Here is a 21,347-nt window from a genome sequence, read left to right on the forward strand (position 1 = left end):
AACACAATCGGATGGGGACTATTCTGTCTCCTCCCCGGAGCACGTGACGCACAAACACTAACGACATCAGGACTGAACCTCCTATTTGAGAATCTGGACAAATCCTCCACGGCCTGGGCTGGGCGGCTAACGCTCCTTCTGCAGCCTGAGCTGGTGCTGAAAGAGCTGACTCTGAGCACACGTCCACGGGCTCCCTGTGGGCTGTCGACTCCCAGACCTCTCATCCTTGTCATCAGTGCAAAGTGCAAGGTCCTCTGGTCTCCCGTCCTCAAGGGAATGCACATCCCCACACAGAATCGCTCTGCTTCCCAAGGACTCATCCTCCCACGCCCACTGCTCTGCCTTCCCCACCCTTTCCTCTCTCAGCATCTGATCACCATCAGAGAGTACACCATCAAATCTGTCCTAACCTGGCTCGCCTGAAAACACTACTTCCTTACTGTGAGACCATGAATTTCCCCACACTCACTCTTCACCTGGGGTGGAAGGGAGGCTGACCGTCCCCAAGCTGACCACCGTGGGCTAGCCCAAGGAAAGCTGTTGCTTTCCTCCCTCATGCAGGCCCTCCCTCTCTGTGGCTTTGTCTCCTGCCCATTTCCTACGGGGGTGGAGGTTCAGAGAATGTACTCTGACATCCGGCAGTCTTAGGTTTGAGTTCTGGCCACTTAGGAGCTGTATGACCTTGGGCATCACATCACCCATCTAAGCCTCACTTGTACCGCATGTAGGACGAGGGTGATTAAAGTACCCATATCTCACAGGACTGCTATGTGGATTAAATAAACTGATATGTGAAAAGTACCCAGGATAGTGCCTGGAACACAGAAGTCCTCAACACCTGTTAGCTATTTTATATATATCATTATTATCTGGAAGCTTCCGGGTCTATGTGGAGGAAGCAGTTTCAACATCCTGACCTCGCTTGATCTTTTGGAATCTAGTGACCCTTGCTGCCCCTCCACTTCAGCCACTTTCTTTACTAGCCACAGCAATCTCAAATTTCAAGTCAGATATCCTAGTCGCTGAGCACAACAGTTCATCCTTCCTTCCAGGTCTCTCAGGCCCAAGCTCCCACCACACCAACTCTTCAACCTCCCAGAGCCATCTACTCCCAAATCTCTCCCTTTTCTTCTTAGCGTGGGCCTCATCCTGATGGTACCTCCTTAACAATACAGCCCAAACCCATGGCGTTTTACCTGAGTCACCACCTTCATGATACTTCTAAATTTCCTGCCCCTTTAACCTCCATCCATATCTTCTCTCTCGACACCAACCCCAAGTCAGTTACACCCAGAGCTGGCAAACCTGTATTCATTCAAAGGGAAGTGGGATGTTGCAGAGAACTCTAGAGGGTCTGTGTCCTCTGAAGGGGCTTCACTACTCACTCCGTGCAGAAACGTAGAGTGTTGCTATACCTTTCAACTGCTCAAGAGAAGCCAGAGTTTTATGTCAAGCATCCCAGTTTTTAAATGCTGATGACTAATTTAAAGATGGCAAAAAAAAAAAAAAAGGCAAATCAAAGAAAACATGTCTTGGGGTCAAATTCAGCCCAAAGGCTGCCAACTGCAAATACGCAAGCTGTTGATGACTGGTGGAGAGAAAAAAAAAAAAAGGGTACACACTCAGCAGTAGCTATTCCACCTCTTCAACACTGGAGTCCCTCACGTGTCCAAAGACTTCCATTCATCCCTAAGGATCATTCTTCCAACTAGAGGCACAAAGAGCTGATGCTGTGTGTATATGTGTGAGTAGGGGAGTGTGAGTGGGCACAGATGGGAAGTGTCCAGCAAACAAGGGGAAGTGGGGATGGAGGGAAAGACATTCCAGGAGGAGGAAAGAACCTACTCACATCTACAGGGCAAGAAAGAATAGAGTGTTTTAGGTTGGAGCAAATGGTTCAGCCACCAGAAGCATATTCTGTGCTGGGATTGGGACTGGAGGATACTGTGGGGAACTTGCAGGAGGCATGGCTAGTGAGATAGGCCAGAGCTGGGTAACAAGGGGCCTTGCATACCATACTAAGAAGTATCTTTAATTGAAAGCAATAAGAAAGTAATAAATATCTTGAACAAGTGATGGAGTCTTGCAAAGAGATGATTATCTAAGAAAAAAAACCAACACTGTCATGAATTCCATTTTTCTTGAATCATAAAGATAGGCAGGATTAGTCGTAATGTTTTTTATTTTTTCTTTTTCTTTTTTGTACTGAAGTGTAGTTGACTTTTTTCTTTTTTAAACATCTTTATTGGAGTATAATTGCTTTACAATGGCGTGTTAGTTTCTGCTGTATAACAAAGTGAGTCAGCTATACGTATACATATCTCCCCATATCCCCTCCCTCCTCCATCTCCCTCCCATCCTCCCTATCCCACCCCTCTAGGTGGTCACAAAGCACCGAGCTGATCTCCCTGTGCTATGCAGCTGCTTCCTACTAGCTATCTATTTTATATTTGGTAGTGTATGTATGTCCATGCCACTCTCTCACTTTGTCCCAGCTTACCCTTCCCCCTCCCCGTGTCCTCGAGTCCATTCTCTACATCTGTGTCTTTATTCCTGTCCTGCCCCTATGTTCTTCAGAGCCATTTTTTTTTTTTTTTAGATTCCATATATATGTGTTAGCATACGGTATTTGTTTTTCTCTTTCCGACTTACTTCACTTGTATGACAGACTCTAGGTCCATCCACCTCACTACAAATAACTCAATTTTGTTTCTTTTTATGGCTGAGTAATATTCCATTGGATATATGTGTCACATCTTCTTTATCCATTCATCTGTCAGTGGACACTTAGGTTGCTTCCATGTCCTGGCTATTGTAAATAATGCTGCAATGAACACTGTGGTACATGACTCTTTCTGAAGTATGGTTTTCTCAGGGTATATGCCCAGTAGTGGGATTGCTGGGTTGTATGGTAGTTCTACTTTTAGTTTTTTAAGGAAACTCCATACTGTTCTCCATAGTGGCTATATCAATTTACATTCCCACCAACGGTGCAAGAGGGTTCCCTTTTCTAGTGGTAATGTTTTAAGTTGTAAGACACATTAAAAGTTTAAAAATCAATGACCACAATAGCCTAGAATGCCCTTTCCTCTTTCTCCATCTAGTGAACTCTGACTCATTCTTAAAGACTGAGCTCAGAAGTCAAATCCAACAGTTTTCCAAATAGGATCTCTTTGCTCTGTGAGCTTACTGTTTTTTGCACACTTCTATTTCTAAAGCACATAGCCCTCTAAATTGCATTGTTTTCTACATGTTTGCCTTTCCTTGATTTATTTTAACATCTTTATTGGAGTATAATTGCTTTACAATGGTGTGTTAGTTTCTGCTTTATAACAAAGTGAATCAGCTATACATATACATATATCCCCATATCTCCTCCCTCTTGTGTCTCCCTCCCACCCTCCCTATCCCACCCTTCTAAGTGGTCACAAAGCACCGAGCTGATCTCTCTGTGCTATGCGGCTGCTTCCCACTAGCTATCTATTTTACATTTGGTAGTATATATAAGTCCATGCCACTCTCTCACTTCGTCCCAGCTTACCCTTCCCCCTCCCCATGTCCTCAAGTCCATTCTCTATGTCTGCGTCTTTATTCCTGTCCTGCCCCTAGGTTCTTCAGAACCACTTTTTTTTTTTTTTTAGATTCCATATATATGTGTTAGCATACAGTATTTGTTTTTCTTTCTGACTTACTTCACTCTGTATGGCAGACTCTAGGTCCATCCACCTCACTACAAATAACACAATTTCGTTTTCTTTTATGGCTGAGTAATATTCCATTGTATATATGTGCCACATCTTCTTTCTCCAAAGAAGATATACAGATTGCCAACAAACACATGAAAGAATGCTCAACATCACTAATCATTAGAGAAATACAAATCAAAACTACTATGAGGTATCACCTCACACTGGTCAGAATGGCCATCACCAAAAAATCTACAAACAATAAATGGTGGAGAGGGTGTGGAGAAAAGGGAACCCTCTTGCACTGTTGGTGGGAATGTAAATTGATACAGCCACTATGAAGAACAGTATGGAGGTTCCTTAAAAAACTAAAAATAGAACTACCATACGACCCAGCAATCCCACTACTGGGCATATACCCTGAGAAAACCATAATTCAAAAAGAGTCATGTAGCACAATATTCACTGCAGCACTATTTACAATAGCCAGGACATGGAAGCAACCTAAGTGTCCACTGACAGATGAATGCATAAAGATGATGTGGCATGTATATGCCTTTCCTTTAGATGGTAAGCTCCTTGACATCAGTGTCTACGTCTTATTCCTACAAGGTTAGCATAACATCCAGCACATGATAAACACTCAAATATTTCTTCTCCACACAGACTAAAAACACTATGGGATTCAGATGCTAGGACTTGCCACAGCTTAACTATCTATAAATTTAACCAGAAGCATATACTGTGGGAGGCAATGATGAGATTGAGACTTACAAGGTGCATCCCTGTCCTCAAAAAAGTACACAATTTAATGTCTTAGGAAGTGTCATAAGAGTCTTCAAGAATCCATGATCTAGTTATGAAGATCAAAGTAGTCCATCATCTTATCATAAGAGTCATGACATACAAACAAAGGCAAAATCACGAAAGGATCTTTTAAAATGCACTTGTCTGCATGATACGTTCACAACAGATTAACTGGGCATCAAGTCCAAGAGAAACCAGCTGTCTCCACCTTCAGGGTTGCAGTCAAGCAGTTAAACATCTGCTGGGCAAATATAACCCTGAACCCTCTGCACTCTGTGTCTACACAGTGGTGAGTCTTATCACTTACATCCTATGTAAAGGTGCAAATGAAGAGTAAAATATAGTCCACCAAATTTGGGGTTGCTTCTGGAATTTCCAGAAGAGGTAGGATTTTAATATGTTAGATTTGCTTATTAGTTACGTAAACAGCTTCACAGAACATTTTTGCAGAACTGTCTGGAGCTGTTCTTCCGTTCAGCTGTGTCATGACGGTGATGATTTCAAAGGAGGGTGGGTGGGGAAAGCCCTCTGAGGTTCAATATTATCCAGGCTGTGGATTCCACTTTCCAACTTAATTGAAAGTCTTATGGAATTCAGCTGAGTTACTCTCTTTGAGCAAGAGTCAGAAGGCCATGTCTTCATCATCTGGTGATGGCCAGGCTCACTCAGATCAAACTGAAAGCCTCTGAGTGAGAGCCCTGAGCTTTGTTTCAGGACTGAAACAAATATAAACTAAGACAAGACACTGGTCAAATGCATGGTGAAATGCAAAAGACATAAGGCACTAGTATAGGAAGTGCAGGGCTTACACATCTGAAGTGAATTATTGACAAATTAAACTCTCTACTAGGGAGATAGTTCATCTCCAATGGGCAAGGGCTTTACTTCTAGGAAAGCATATTTTCTTCATTCTGGGGATAAGTCCAATAATAACATGGAATTCCTACAATTATTTTGTTTTAAAAACATCAGAGTTTAATATAGACTCTGGCTTTTTTCGTCATGAGTTGACTTGCTCTTTTGGGCCAAAAATTACTGTGACAGAGGGCAACAGAATAGACGTTCTTTTCTTAGTTGAGAAAGAAGGGCTTCAAATATATTTCCAAATTTTTCTGCATGTGTTTAGAAACAGAGAGAATGCTACCATGATAGCATGTCAAGAGTCAGGAATGTTTTAAATCTGTGCTATGCTAATCCATATTTTACATACTGGATAACTTAATTTTATTTATTCCCCAAAAGCAGCTGGATAAATTATTCAAATTAAAGGGAACAACCAAAAAGTGAACTGAATTAGAGATACTTGTCTACTAAAAGATTAATCTTACCAAAAAAACCCCAAAACTGTTATTAAGTGCCGTCTTCTTCAAGGTCTTGGGAACAGATGGACATGATAATTAATTACAAGATTCTTAATTTGATGAAGTCCTTTTGAAAATGAATATTCAGGGATAATTTCCACTGGTTAGTTTCCATAAGCATGGTACATGCAACTTAATTACCTAGCACACTGTTAAGAGCATAGGGATCTACAATAACTGTTATTTGATGATCTAAAGAACTTAACACCGTCTCAAAGAACTAAGGGGGGGGGTGCTCCCTGAGCTTTGAGAAGGAACCTGCCTTTTCTGAGCCACCTGCAGGAAGTTTCTGGCTTTGACATCCATGTCTGGTTGGGCTGATGTGCCCTGTGATGACAGTCTTGTCCTCCGTGTTCCTGACCCTTGTGTAATCCTCCCGCCCACCCTCCAGGCCCTCAACACCCTCCTAAAGGCGTCAACCAGCAGAATGATAGGCTGAGGCTCTGGAGTCAAGACTTGACTGGGGAGCTCTGGAAAGCTGAATCACCCAAGTGTAAGTGTAACAGCAAAGTCTTGACACTGTCCCTCCAAGACTATTACTCAAAAGTGGAGAGATGTTAATGGAGCAGAGGGTTACAATGGGACTTCTCTGTAAGAGCATACCTGTAGATTCCAAGCTTTGAAACTACAGGCAAACATGGAGGGATATGAAAAATGATCATCAGTGATTGTGTGTGTGTGTGTGTGTGTGTGTGTGTGTATGTCTGTGTGTGTTCCCTTATTACCTTCCAAAGGTCTGAGACTTTTCTGAGACTGGCAGAGGTGATATTTGTTAGGTACTGAGTTCCTTCAAGCCTTGTCCCTATCTTATTCATTACCACCAAGCCCAGTGTTCTCCGTCTTCCATGAGGTTCTCAATGAGTCTTGGCCACTTAACTGAGCATTTCCAAATCTGCACCTTGTTTTCACTCACTGTAGCTTTGTGGTTAGATTAAGTTTGATGTAACTCAAGCGCTTCTGAAAGGAAAAGACAACCTGCCAAAGATTCCATTCTGTTGGCTTCAGCCGGGATGAGTCAATTTCAGGCTATAAATTCTGAAACCCCGGAAAGCTTCTTTTCTAAATATCTACATCCAGTCACAAGAAACAGCGTGCAGCAATCTGCTAAGACTCTATTATTGTAATACAATACAGTACCAACAAGACAGATTTTCTTGAGAGCACAGAGAAATCAGGATGGAGGAATGGGAACTAAGCATCCTAGATTTTCAGCCTGAAGCAGCAGAGTATGACTATCTAGATGTTGTGGTAAAGGAAAAAAAAATTCATGACCTTCGTTCTGGTCATGGGCTGTATATCTGATGTATCTTTCTGATACAATAGGGTTGGGCATCCTTCCTTTTTTCTTGTTTCCTTTCCTGGAATTACAGTGTTTGGAGCTGTTATAATATGACGTGGTATGAGTGAGAAATTGTCTTCTGAGGTCAATGTCTTACAAGACAGAAATAAAACTGAGGCTCAAACAAAGAAAAGGGAACTTAACTCAGTAGACCATTTTTTATTTTAAGAGACATAGAAAGAAATGGTGTAATCATAAAGTTAGGAACAGAGAATCTAAACCTCTTCCACAAATATAATGCCCTCTGTGTGTATACACAAGTTAGTGTGAAATAAAGAAAAATGCAATAAAAATATGGAGACGCTGGATAAAGAGGAGTGACAGGGAAGAGAGACGAAGACAGACTTTACCTTAAGGAAAGCGGGGCAGCAATAGCTGGGGAGAGACAGGTACAAATACTGGTGTGGGAGCCAGCCGGCAGCCATGCACAGGCTGCTGGGAGTTCAGGGTGGGGAGCGTGCAGGGGTTCGAGGATGCCACACCCAGCACGCTCCCCACAACGTACCCAGAAAGGCAGGCGGACAGGCAGAGATATCCACATTCTATGAGAAAGCACTTTAACACAGTAAGTCCTTATCTTATGGATTCAGCCTTCGGCCACACAGTCTCTGCTCCTGCTATATAAGGGGCTATCTATTCACGGATATTAAAAAAAAAACAAACAACTAACTGGCAGTATTCAACTAGCCATTAACCAACAGGCAATCTATTTTGTTGGATTACCACTCAGCTTTCACAATTCAACCAGTTCTGAGCATCCTGGTTTAAATTATTAGTCTAAGAAAAAATTATTATTATTATTTCATTTTGCCTTTCCTATTTTTTTAAAAAGAAAATGGAAAAAAAGAAAAAGTAACCGTAATTCTTTTATGACTTCCTTTGGACTTTACCCCCTTCCTATCATGATGAAAACCATGTATTTCTCCCATTATCTTCTGAGTTCTGGGATTTTCTAAAATTTTCCTTCTCATTTTTTTCTCAGGAGTCTCCTATCACCAGCAGATTGGGGCTTCCCCCCCCCCTAAGGGTTTGGGAAAAGTCAAAAAATTTAAATTTAAGTAGAAGTTACTTTTGAGATCATCAAATCCCTCCTCCCCTCCTTCTCCCTCAGGTAAGAAAACAGACCCAGATGATGTGAGAGGCTTGTCCAGATTCATGCAGAAGTGGACCTGGATTCTAGAACTCAGCATCCAGGCACAGGCTCTTTCTGCACAGCACCAGGTGACGTGTGAGGGAGTATTCTTTAGCTGCTGAACGGTCTACTCACATGTACACATTTGCCCACAGACTACACTGTAAAAGAAAGTGTATGACATGGAATGTTAGGTCCCCTGAGCGGTGGGGCCGGAGAGGGGCTATGGGGAGTGAGCTCAGGACCACAGCAGTACGGTGCTAGCTTGTGATTTGTGCTCACAAAGCCTGGCTCTGCCACTCAGTGGGCAGGACCCTTCCTGAAACGGGAGAGCCATACAACCTGCCTCCTGTGGGTGGGGCAGCGTTGTGATTCAGGTTCAGCTACATTTTCACTGGAACTGTACTCAGAATCTAATGTGCTCAAGACATTCTATTAAACGTTTTAGAGAAAACCAAAGTCACATATTAGTCAACCTTTTAGCCTACAGATAATCTAAAATTTTTAATTACTTTGGACTAAGAAGAAAAAGTTAAAAATGCTTCCAAATCTTGATTTAAAAATAAAAGAGGATTTTCAGTATAGTCTCAGAAAGCAAGAGATATAAATGTTCTGGATATAGGTTCTGGAAGAGAATCAGACCCTTTAGTCAGAGAGAGGCTGCAGCCAGGAGGGAGCTTGGGAACCTGGCTTGATACACTGCATACAACCCAGGAGAAACCCTATTTTAAGTTTTTCAACATTATAAACACTGACTTAATTTATTTCCACCTCAAAATAACTGGATTGGATTTTTCTAAATAACTATTAAGGAATGGATATTTAGAGACAGAAATTGACAACAGAATGTTTCAGAACAAAAAGTTGTGGAAAAATCTCATTAAAATAAATTTAGAATGGGTGACTGTCAATAACATATTATATTCATTCATCTTCTTAATAAAAACATAAGAATAGTTACATAACAAAGCAAAAGGCATAAGGGTATTGAAACACTCATTTGACTTACAGTAAAAGGGAATACAGTAAAGGTATTACTTCTTAGATTTTTAACTAGTTAATTTCTCCCCTGTGAACCTGTATCTAAAAAGCCTGGTGAAAAATTACAGAGGCAAAGGGAAAACTCTGTAAAATGCAGCACATACATCGGGGATAGCAAAGGGTGAGGAGTGCAGAGAAAAAACAAAACAAAACATGATCTGGGAGCTTTCTTCTTAATAAATAGTCTAAGCTGGCCGACACAGGAGGACATGGGATGCACAGAGGTACAGCCCAGGCTGGATCTACCCTCCAACCAGACCTGGTGGGTCTATTTCTCTCAGACAACTATCCATTCCAGAATCAACCATTACCGAGGGAATTACTATGTACGTCTTTGAAAGTTTTTTTTTTTCTGTTTGTTTTAAAAATTGACCTGGTTTTATCAGGCAGATCTTATGGCGTCCAAAAATGGCACTCCCTGTTGCGTGATGAGAGAAAACCAAGATCAACTAGATAGTCACAACATTCCAAAAGGAGAGGAGTTAAAAATAATGATTGGCTAAATGATGCTTAAAGTCGAGGTGGTGCTCAGAGGCTCCTAAATCATGTATCTACTCCCAGGTGAACTGCTGACTGGCAAGTGAAGGGAGAAGCAGAAACAGAGCAGCTGAGAGAAAGGAGGGCCCTGAGTCCCAGGGCCAGAAGGACATTAGTCTTTGGAAGGAAGGTCGCAGAGCTGCAACACTCCACCAACTTTCGACCATTAGAAAATGAAACCTAAGGGGGCCCCTATTTTGATGACATGTATGTTATGGTGGATTAAAAATGGTCACAAATTCTTTGCAGCTTCTCCCATCAAGAGGTGGAATCCACTGCCCCACTCTTTGAACCAAGGCTCTCCCTGTGAATTGCTTACACTATCAGAATGCAGTGGAGGTCATGCTGTGTGACTTCCAAGTTCTTGGTCTCTTTTCAGGCTTTGCTACTTCCTCCCTTGCTTCTGCCATCACATAAAGGAGCCAGGATGAAGGACCACACAGGGGGTGACAGGCCTTTCCAGCCAGACATGTGAGAATGATGCCACCGTAGACCACCTAGCCCCAGATGACCCACCAGCTGGCTACAGAAGAACCTCCCAGTTAAAACACTGAGGCATGAGAAATAATAAATCTTCATTGTTTTAAGCAACTACTTTTGGGGGTGCCTTGTTACACAGCAATGTGTAACTGAAACATGGGCATATTGCGTTAATATGTACTATGCTGATATAAACAAACATGATGGTGAGATATAAATTCATATTCTTTGATATATTTCCTGAACTTAAAAACAACAACAAAACATGGTATAAAAAAAAAAAAACTGCATTGGAAAGTATAGGGCTTTGAATCAAAGAACCTAGGCTGAAGACTTGGACCTGCTCTGTCCCTTGTACCAAAAAACATTTGTGATCTTGCACAAGTCACTTATTCTCTCAACCTCTGTTTTCATATCCATAAATTTCTCATGGAGTCAGAAAGATGACAAAATGAGGGCAGCAAAGGTAAAAAATGCTTCGTAAACAGCAAGGTACACTACAAGTTTAAGCTGTCACTGTTACTGCCACCTAGATGTTACTTAAAGACTTTCCTGTTTCTCCTTCCCTGCAAAGACATCATTTGATCAAAGCATCTGACATAACTTTCTCTTTGTAAGTTTCCTTTTGCATGGAGGCAATGGCATGCACACATGTACAAAGGGTCTTGCAGAGACCATGAGGTGTCATGAGTCCCATGGACAGTCCCATTTTTCCTTTTTGTCATCATGCAGGGTTCAGGCCCAGTTTAAGGCCCAGAGCCACTAAGTCTCATTCTTTTTCACTATCTCCTGAAAGGTACGATGAGCTGCCGTATACCTCACAACATATTCTAGCACCAACAGAAGAGAAGAGGATGAAAAGAATTAGCGGAGTGCTTGGACACCTAAACCAAGCTGAGGGAAGGAAGAATTAAAAATGATAATTATATCACAAAGAATGATATCTAAACAGGATGAAGTTCAGGAGAAAAGACAGCAAAAGAGGGGACAATGAAGGATGGGCCATTAAGAAAAAGCAGAGACTCAGCAAGGGGAGAAGGACTAATGTATCCTTACAAAGGGCAGAGGTGGGTGGGAGAACCAGTACTTGTCAGGCATGGAAGTGGAAAGAGATATCCATGCACCAAAAGGACATCTGGAGGGGAGTATCTATCACTTGGAAGAGCTCACCTCATGTTCCATGAATGAATGAATAACTGAATGAATAAATGAACTGAGAACAGGCAACTCAAAAGAAAATTCACAAAGTGAGCAAGTACTTACACCCAAACAGGGCAGTCAGGGGCCTTAATGGGTGACACAGTCTCATTGGGAATGGCAATTCCATTTGGATGGTAATGAAGGAGGGAGGGATTTATTCTTTAAGATGAGGGCAGAATGTCCACAAATTCCTTTTTTAGTCTATGCAAGTATAATAAGTCCTACAAAAAAGGGGCTGTGACTTCCACCTAAGGTAAACCTCTACTGCTAAAGTTTCCAATATTTTACCTTACTCTGTCCTGACTGTAAAGGGCTTTTCCCCCTGAATTCGCCACACGATCAGTTTTGATCTCAAATGGCTCTAATTTCTTAACAGTGCTCTTTATCAATATGCTGGTAAAGGTCAAGTCATCATAACAGGGTTTTGCATATTCTAAAATGCTCTTCTTTATACCTAATCATGGTCTCAAAGAGAAAACCTTTGACGTGGATCACACACAAGGATAAAGTTAGGTAGTCTTCTTCTCTTAAAATACTACCACTATTACAACATATTAGGCTCTCTTCTTTTTATTTCCACTTTCACATGATTGTTTGGGTTTTTATTCTCTTATCAAAGTATGACCTGTCTGTCATCCTCCTTAATAAGCGGGAACCCATTTAATATGCTCAACTAGGTTAAGTCACAGTCTGAGTGTATTCTGCATTACTGATTCATTCGGAATTAATGCATACACAGAAGAAAAGAAAGAAGACACAATCCCTGACCTGTAGAAATGTCCTTTAGCTGGTGAGACAAGACTTTACCCATGTTAACAGTTACATAACAATGCAAGGAAGTATATGATTAATTGGAAACATGGACAGGATATGTTGGGAGTACCGAGGGAGTGAGACGGGTGTTGGCTGAAGAACAAAGACCTTGTGGATAAAGTAGAATTGAACTGGGAGTCCTGCAGGATGAACAACACTATTAGAAAAGGTAGAATGGAGAGATAAAGGCATCTCATGCTTTGAGAGGTGAGACCAGTGCTTGGAGTGGAAGATTTCTGCAATACTGAGAATTGGCCATAAAGAAGGGGGTTGGGGGGAAATTGCAAGGGTTTTATAGTGAGACAAGGAGTAGTATTACCACCTAATGGCAGGAAGATAATTTTTCTCTTCTTCAACATATAAGTCATCATGGTCAATAGTGGGCCTGTTCATTCATTCATTCATTCATTCACTCATTCATAAATGTAGCTTACCATTTTATATCAAGTCCTGTTCTATGTACTAGAGGCTATAAAATACTCCCTTCCCTTGAGAAGCACACAGAGTAGGAGAGACTGACCCCAAAAAATCAATGATTTCCATGTATTATGAAAAGGGCTATGATAAAGAGATACATGGGAATTAGATTACAAGGGAGCAGAGGAGAGACACCTAAGTCATCTTTAGGGGCTGAAGACTGAAAAACACTGCAAACAGAAGGAAATGTAGTCCTGAAAGAGGAGAAGTTTGTAGAAGGGGAAGGCAATCAGGGAAGAGCCCACTGCAAATGCAAAGGCCCAGAGCCCGAGACAGCTTGGGGGGTGGGGGGGATCCAGTTCAGGTGGGAACACAGGATGCATGTGGAGAAGGGGCAGCAGGGGAGGAAGGGTCACTGACTGTTTAAAATACAGGAAACCAAAGAGCTGTGAGAACTTATCCCTCCCTGCAAATAATTTACCCTGGGATTTTTGGATGGCTTCCTTCTCCATGCTTCCAATTTCTTCATTAGAGCCACCTTTAACTGAATATCCTTTGGTTCTGAATGCCAAAGTCAAAATTAGGTCAATACGTAATAATCACCCTAAGGTTTATGTTTACCAGACTCACGGAAGCTTGGGGATAAAAACAGAAGGCTTCTACTTGAACCTCCTTTCCAAGGTAACATTTCTTCTAAGCATTCCTGGAAGGTGGCCATCCAGACGGAAAGAAGTCTCTCCAGCCCCAGGGAGCTCAGTTTATCTCAGGAAGCAGCCCAGTGCATGACTGTACATCATTAGTTGTAAGAAATTTTTTTCCCTTAAATTGAAATTAAGTATGTCTTCCTGTTGCTTCTATCCATTTCAACCCCTTAGAGTGAAAAAAATAGCCTACTGTGCCTCCTACATGCAAATGGTGCTACATTACATTTGTAACAGTGAATTGAGAAATGTCCCTTTTGCTCTCTAAAGGTCTTGTTAATTGACAACTGGCTTAGTTTTGATTAATTAGGTGGTCTAATATCATGTGCCACCTTCCTTTTCATGAAGACCTTGAAGGGACATCTGTCACTGTTAGTAATACTCCATTTTCCTCCTTTACTGATTAGTAATACCTTATGTTTGCACAATAGTTCAACACTTTCCAAACATCTTCACATAAATTATCACAATGTAGTGTCGTAAGAAAGTGCTACGCCACTGTATGTTACCTTCACAAAAATCTCTGCACCTGTTTTACGATGCACTATAAAGGATAGGGCAAGTCCTGTAAAATATGTCTGAGAGAATACTATGGTTTCTGACACAACAATGGCTAGTAAATGTCAAAGAATTAACGTATTTTAAGAGAAGGAAGAAGAAAAAAGTAGTTATCAGAACAAACTCTGGATGTCTACTTCAATCATGGACAAATGACTGATACTTTCCTTAACTACAGACCATACACATTCCTACCTTAGCAACCCATTTGTTTAATCACAATTACTCATGCAACAAACACGGATGCTAAGTGCCTGGCACAGGGACTGAGGGAGAGAGAGCTTAGATATGGGGGGTTAAGGAAGGTACCACGTTAACTCTGGATATTAAATGTAAAGCAAAAGTTGAAAGAAATGAGATGGCTTAGTCAAAATCATGACTTAGTGACCTGGGAAAGATGGAGGGGAGGACCTGGTAGGGAAGAGGGGAGGGCACTCAGCAGGGGAAATAGAACGTAAACCCTGTGATTCCAAGCACGGTCTTTCCCAAAGCAAAGCACAAAGTACCAGCTCTACAGTGGTGCTATGAAGACGGTCAAGGATGGGGCCTGGGGACCCTTGCGTTCTGGAGTAAGTCTGGCCCTGCAGGGTTAAGGGCATGTCCTGCTACTAAGACTAAACTGACAGCAGCTTCTTCCCCACCAAGCCAAAGAGAGATGTGCTTGTTCCTCCAGAAAGCATTATAGGAATTTAAACTCCTTGTTGCCTCAGCAAGTTATAGGTCTGGGTAGATGTGTGATTGCAAACGTCAAGGATCCCTGGGGAGCAATTCTATGATGCATGCAGTGTTTCACCCCATTGAACACAATGGTTAAACACCTGTAAGATTCACTGCACAGGATCAAATGACATGCCTACTATGGATCGATACCTTGCTGCCTTCCCGGCTTCAGACTGAGGGACACATGTGCCTGTTTAGTTTGCAGCCTGCAAAAGTGCACAGGCACCCCAACCTGAGGAACCTCTAAGGATTAGGGACTTAACCTGAGGACAGCTGACTTTGGCCCCAGGAACGATACATGGAACTACCAAGTCATAGTAACCGTTCAGTGACTTCTCCATAGAAACAGGAGGATTTTAGGGTTCTCTGACCCTTGGGGAAAACAAACGGCATGCCTGAAACTGTGCCTTTCGTGATGCTAACACACAGGACAGAGGAGAAAGCGTAAAAAACGAATGACGGACCGACCTTGTTGGCAGGGTGCAGCAACCGTCCGCTGTGAGTCTGACCTGAGTTTCGTAGCTGTCCAGGGGGCACACGGCCTGCTGAACGGAGGGACACTCCACAGTGCTGCAGTCCACGCTGAACACTGGGGGGCAAACAGAGGCACCATTCACCGTTACGTTTCCTTGCATTTTGAGTCCCCAAATGAAACACTTGGCTCTTCAAATTTCTGTAGTTTCCTTGCTTCCTGGAAACCCTGTCTTAGCACTGGCATTTTCATTTCCATCAACGTTAGAGAACTGTAATATGACCCACATCTTCTGTTCAAGAAAAGAAGGGAACAAGACACTGAAGAGTTAAGATGCAGACACAGAGAAAGACAGAGAGTTAAACCAGTGGTGGTTCTGTGGATGGTGACGATCAGCCCGAGGCATTTCTGATGAAACAGTTCAGGAGATGAACAAGGGCTTGCTTGGCTTGAGCATTTACCTAGCAGTTAAAAAAAATCTGACCCATGGTTAGAAACTTTGGAAGAGGAAATCTCTGCAGTCCAGACCTATTCACAGACCACATTAGAAATGCAGCCACGAGAACAAAGATGTTAAAAATACCATAGATCCAGAAACAGCTGGGACATGACTACAAAATAAATGTGGCAAAGAAGTTGAGCAAACAGTCAAAGATGACTTAGCACATGCTACAAAGCTAAAGGACGGATGGTGGGGAGCTGGCAAGGAGGAAGATTGGGGCTGAGTGTTTCATTATAAAATGTCTGGCATTTTGATGCATATATTTATCTAAAAATAACTTTCTGTCTTATGTATGATGATTGTTTCTAAATGTAATACTTTAAAGTGACAGATATATCTGCAAATGAGGATGATGACCTCCTCTGGGGGGATGAAGCAGGCAACCACAGTACCATAAATTTTAACCCTACTGCCCCCATCAAGCATACTTTGAAGGAGGAAAAAAGAAGAAGAAAAGAGAAAAAGACAGGGTCCCTCTCTGAAGGCACTTCTGTACCAGTGGATTATCTGGTTCTCTGGCTGGAGGGCAGAAGCCAGGCTGCCATCAGCCCAGAGGAACAGGTTTGCAGCACCCCGCTGTCAAGTGGTCAGGGCGGGGCGGGGCGGGGCACGGGGAAGGCTGGCCGCCGCGCCCTCTGATGCAAAGCAGCGAGGCTGCGGGGACCAAGCCCGTGCATACCTGGTTTGCACTCGTAGAGGTCACAGCACTCTCCCGGCTTCCCTGAGGCTTTGGACACAAGTATGTTCAGGTATCCTGGCTGGCAGACTTTCCGCAGGCAGCCCGCGGGGTCGCACACGCAGCGGCTGGGGAGGGGGCAGCACTCCCCGGGGGGCGCGTAACCCTCGATCAGAACGGAGTCTTCAGGACAACGCGGAGAGAACTGGACTTCACAGCGGGCCTTGGAGCAATCTGGCTTCTCTTCTAAATGGGAGAGAAAGAGTTTAGCACAGGCCCAGGGGCAGCATGGGGCACTCTCCCCATAAGCGCAGGCAGCCCTGATGATAGACTAACTAACAAAGAGTGCGGCAGGAACAGAAATCTGGTGAGAACCCTCAAACACAGCTAAGCCTCCCATGGAAATCTTTCCCGTGACCTGCTCATGACAGCAGAGCGAGAGGTGGGAGCTGCCTTCTCCTCGGCCCGTCCCCTCCCTTGTGTTGAACAATCCATGTCCAGCACATGGATCAGGTGAAGAAAGGCGGAGGGAAGATGCCTATGTGACGTGGAGACTCTGAAAACGGGACTCAGTCACTGACCAAGGGAAAAATCTTTAAGTTTAAGAGGAGTTTTAAGGGCCGTTCTTTGAAAACAGTGTCCATTTAAACACCAAAACAGGCCCACAAATACCTAATGGCTGTTTTGGGGACTGAAGACAAGATGGATGACAATCACCACGGAGGAACTCGACCTCCAAGCTCTGAAATTTGAGGAGATGAACAGACTAAGATGATAGGAAAGCTTTAGCAAGATGGATATTGAGCCAAATTCCCATGTAATTTCCCGAAATGGCATCTGGTGTGTTTCTATCCCTAGCAGAAATCCATCAAATGTACCTTATTCTCCTTTCTCCTGTATTATGTCACCAACCTATTGCTGCACTTCCATTTTTACAGATAAGAAAAATAAATCAAGCAAAGCCCTAGCTTCTGGAGCCCCAGTGCGCAGCTCAGTTTCTTGGTTTAAGCTTTTAAGAAACTTATAGCCACATTAGGCCCTTGTCAACTGCATTATTATGAACTTTCATCAAATCTTTAACCGTGGTCATTTTTAAGTCTTTTGTCATTTACAGACAGTTCTGGGTGTACTCTGATGTTTCTGCAAAAATGTTCCTATAAAAGGGTTTCATCTTCAAGGAATTCATGGAAAAGACTCTGACAAGTACAGGTTTCTGATAACTGACTATCGTGCTGAACTGAATGAAGAAGCATTTTCAGAACTCTAATGGAAAACTGATGAACTCATAAAAGTGCTAACAAAAGATCAAGATGAAAAAAAAATTAATTACATGGGACTGAGTGAACTGATGAGGATGATTATAATTTTTGTGACTTTCTGTTTGAATAAAAAAAAAATCCCACAAGGACTCAGAGGCAAAAAAATATACAAATCAATTTTCACTGCAAAGTAAAGGAGCTGTTACAGTGGAGGATTACTGGACTGAATGTCAATATCATGACATAGTATGAGTGTGTTTCGTGTTTGGTAATTGCAATCATTGTTGCTTTTGTTGTGATCATCCATTTACAATGCTTGGTGTCAGTTTATTTATCTCTTGTAAAAATAAAATACAGTGTGTGTGTGTGTGTGTGTGTGTGTGAAAAAAAAAAAAGAAAAACGTTCTGGAGGTGGATGGTTGCACAAACAATGGGAATGAACTTAATGCCACTGAACTGTACACTTAAATATAGTGAAGATGGTAAGTTTTACATTATGTATATTTTATCACTATTTCTTAAAATAAATAATAATACCTTTTTAAACTCAAAAAAAAAAAAAAGTCTGAAATAAACCAAAAGCACATCATCATGGCCTCATGGCCTTGAGTGGAAAGAGTTCGGAAAATGTTGGGTGAAAATAATGCCATGTAGTATTGGGGTACGTTCATAAGCTCTGTCTTTCCTAAAGTAAAACTCACAATCACAAAGCAGGGTTAGATGCAAGAGGTCTCCTAGTTCAGCCTTCTAAACTAAAAATTTTAGTCTATTTTGTACATAAAGAACCTGAGGCCCGAGAATTCAAGCGATGTGTCTAAGGTCAGTGGTAAAATTAAAGCAAGAATCCAAGCTTCCTGACTTTCAGTCCACTTAGCTCTTTATATTACAAAAGTAGGTCTATTTCCAAAATCAAGTGTCCCTCAGGTCATTTCTACCTTGATTGCTGTATCTTTCATTTCACCGTCCATCTTCCTTGTGTAACTATTTCTTGTCTAATCAGAAGATAGCACAGGAGAGCCTTCATACTCATAGTTCTGGTAAATTCATTCAAAAATATTTCTTGAGTGCCCGCTGTTCCAGCAGCCTGGGACACACCACAAGGAAAACAAACAGAGATCCTGGCCCTTATATAGTTTACAATGCACTGGAGGGTGATATAAAAATAAACAATAAATATTATAAATAAGCAAACTATATAGGAGCAGAGGGTGATAAGTGCTGGGTGGGGGAATAGAACAGAGCAAGGGGGAATTAGTGCATGGAAGAAGTGGGGGGCAGTTACAGTTTGGTCAGGGGACTTCCCCGGTGGCGCAGTGGTTAAGAATCCACCTGCCGATGCAGGGTACATAGGTTCGAGCCCTGGTCTGGGACGGTCCCACATGCTGCGGAGCAACTAAGCCCGTGCGCCACAACTACTGAGCCCGCGTGCCACAACTACTGAAGCCCGCACACCTAGAGCCTGTGCTCTGCAACAAGAGAATCCACTGCAATGAGAAGCCCGCGCACTGCAATGAAGAGTAGCCCCAGCTCGCCGCAACTAGAGAAAGCCTGCGCACAGCAGTGAAGACCCAACACAGCCAAAGATAAATTGAAAAAAAAAAAACAAAAAACAAAACAATTTGGTCGGAATAGGCATCACTGGGAAGCTGATGTTTGAACAGATTTGAAGGAGTGAGGTGTGGGCCATAGAGATACCTGGGAGAAGAGCACCCCAGCAGAGGGCACAGCTACTGCACTCCTGCGTGTCCCAAGAGGAGCAAGAGGCCAGTGTGGCTGCAGCAGGATATACAGAGGATACATACACCCAATTTTCATATTACAAGCCCAAGCAACTGTCTTCAGAAGAGAACATAATTAAGAGGAATTCCACTCCTGGATCCCCATCAGCGTGGGCAGAACAAATCAAAGAGCTGAGGAGGAGAAAGCGAACCTTGGCTGTATGGGAGATGGGAGTGTGGAAAGCACACTGATTAGATGTCTTATCTGTCAAACACAAACACGTGGTCTCATAACTAATAAGAGTGCCATGACTTTAACTGCAAACTGCACTTACTTTCTACTCTTGTTAATGTGCTGCAATTAACTTATTCTGTATCACATTCTATTACATTCTTATTCTAGAAAATATTCGGTATGCATAATCAGACTTTTAAAACATAAGCTTCGGGGCTTCCCCGGTGGCACAGTGGTTGAGCATCTGCCTGCCAATGCAGGGGACACGGGTTCGATCCCTGGTCTGGGAAGATCCCACATGCCGCGGAGCAACTGGGCCCGTGAGCCACAATTACTGAGCCTGCGTGTCTGGAGCCTGTGCTCCGCAACAAGAGAGGCCGCGATAGTGAGAGGCCCACGCACCGTGATGAAGAGTGGCCCCCGCTTGCCGCAACTGGAGAAAGCCCTCGCACAGGAACTAAGACCCAACACAGCCATAAATAAATAAATAAAATTAAAAAAACAAAAACAAAACCAAAAAAAAACATAAGCTTCAAAGAAAGATGTTTTCATGAAAACCCAACATATTAGATCTTCCTAGTTATTCTGCTCTTTAAGTTTCTTTTAACAGTCCCAACATTGTCACTGACTGGTATGTATTTTGCAGCTCAAGCCCTGAGAGATTTATTTACTTCTGAAGACCTGCCTTAGTAACACATGCGGCATAAGGTAGGCTACCACAGACACTGTCTGAACCACAGTCTGAAATGATTTAAGAATGTTAAAAATGAGGATTACATCTTATTATAAATGCTTTTTCAACTTTTCTCAAGATTCATATTGGCTTTCCCTTTAATTTACTAATATAATCAATTAGTAGATTTTAAACCAGCCTCGTTTTCTTAGAATAAACCCTCTTTCTGAAGATCCAGCTGGGTGTGACTTCCTAACATATTAAGACTTTTAGCTTAATAAGCTTGAGTAATATTAGCCTGCGGCTCTCTCTTTTTGTGTGTGTGTGTGCTGGCCTCATCCGGTCTTAGCTCCAGAGTTATACTAACTTTTTCAATGACCTGTTTATCATTCTACCTCTTTCTCGGCTGTAAAGCAGTTCAAATACCACAGGAATTATCTATTCTTTGATGTTTTCATATAACTCATGAACCTATCTGAACTCAGTATATTTTTAAAGGAGGAAAGGACAGATTTCTTTGTTGGTTATTAGATTATTCAGGTGTTCCACCTTTTGTAGAATTATCTATACTAACATATATTAGAAATATATATAACATGTTTATATATATTAAGAAATACCTCATTCATCTAGAGTTACAAACTCATTTCAGGCTTTATGGAGCAAGCTTTCTTTTTTGTGGTTTATGTGTTCATGGGTTCTCTCAAGTTTTTGAATCTCTTCCTTCTTTGTCTTTCAGATTGTTTAACTGGCTTTTCTCTAGGTTTAAAATTGATGCTTAGTTCACTTCTATTTTCTCAGAAGTGTGAGTAACTTTTTTTTTTTTGAATAACTTTAATTATGATTGTAATACTTTAGCCAAATATTGCTTTGGTTAAATTCTAATTTTTGATACGTACTACTCTCAGTGTAACTCATTTCTAATTCAATTTTGATCTCTTCTTTAACTAAAGACTTTTTAGGACAATGCTAATAAATTTCTGCATGGCTTTCCTTTTTCCTTTCCTTCTCCTTGGCTTT

The 21,347-nt window shown here is 42.1% G+C and overlaps 1 protein-coding gene across 2 annotated transcripts in view; it reads right to left on the reverse strand.

Annotated features, from left to right (window-relative positions):
* The window catches only part of CRIM1 (cysteine rich transmembrane BMP regulator 1), a 204,952-nt gene that overhangs the window by 92,536 nt on the left and 91,069 nt on the right, over positions 1-21,347 (reverse strand). For both annotated transcript variants that reach the window (XM_036872288.1, XM_036872287.1), the window contains exons 3-4: positions 16,446-16,688; positions 15,261-15,381 (exon numbers count right to left, since the gene is read on the reverse strand). In XM_036872288.1, the coding sequence (XP_036728183.1) occupies positions 15,261-15,381; positions 16,446-16,688 (364 nt within the window). The remainder of the gene's footprint in view (positions 1-15,260; positions 15,382-16,445; positions 16,689-21,347) is intronic.

Source organism: Balaenoptera musculus, chromosome 13 (genome assembly GCF_009873245.2).
Source record: "Balaenoptera musculus isolate JJ_BM4_2016_0621 chromosome 13, mBalMus1.pri.v3, whole genome shotgun sequence".
Taxonomy (NCBI): domain Eukaryota; kingdom Metazoa; phylum Chordata; class Mammalia; order Artiodactyla; family Balaenopteridae; genus Balaenoptera; species Balaenoptera musculus.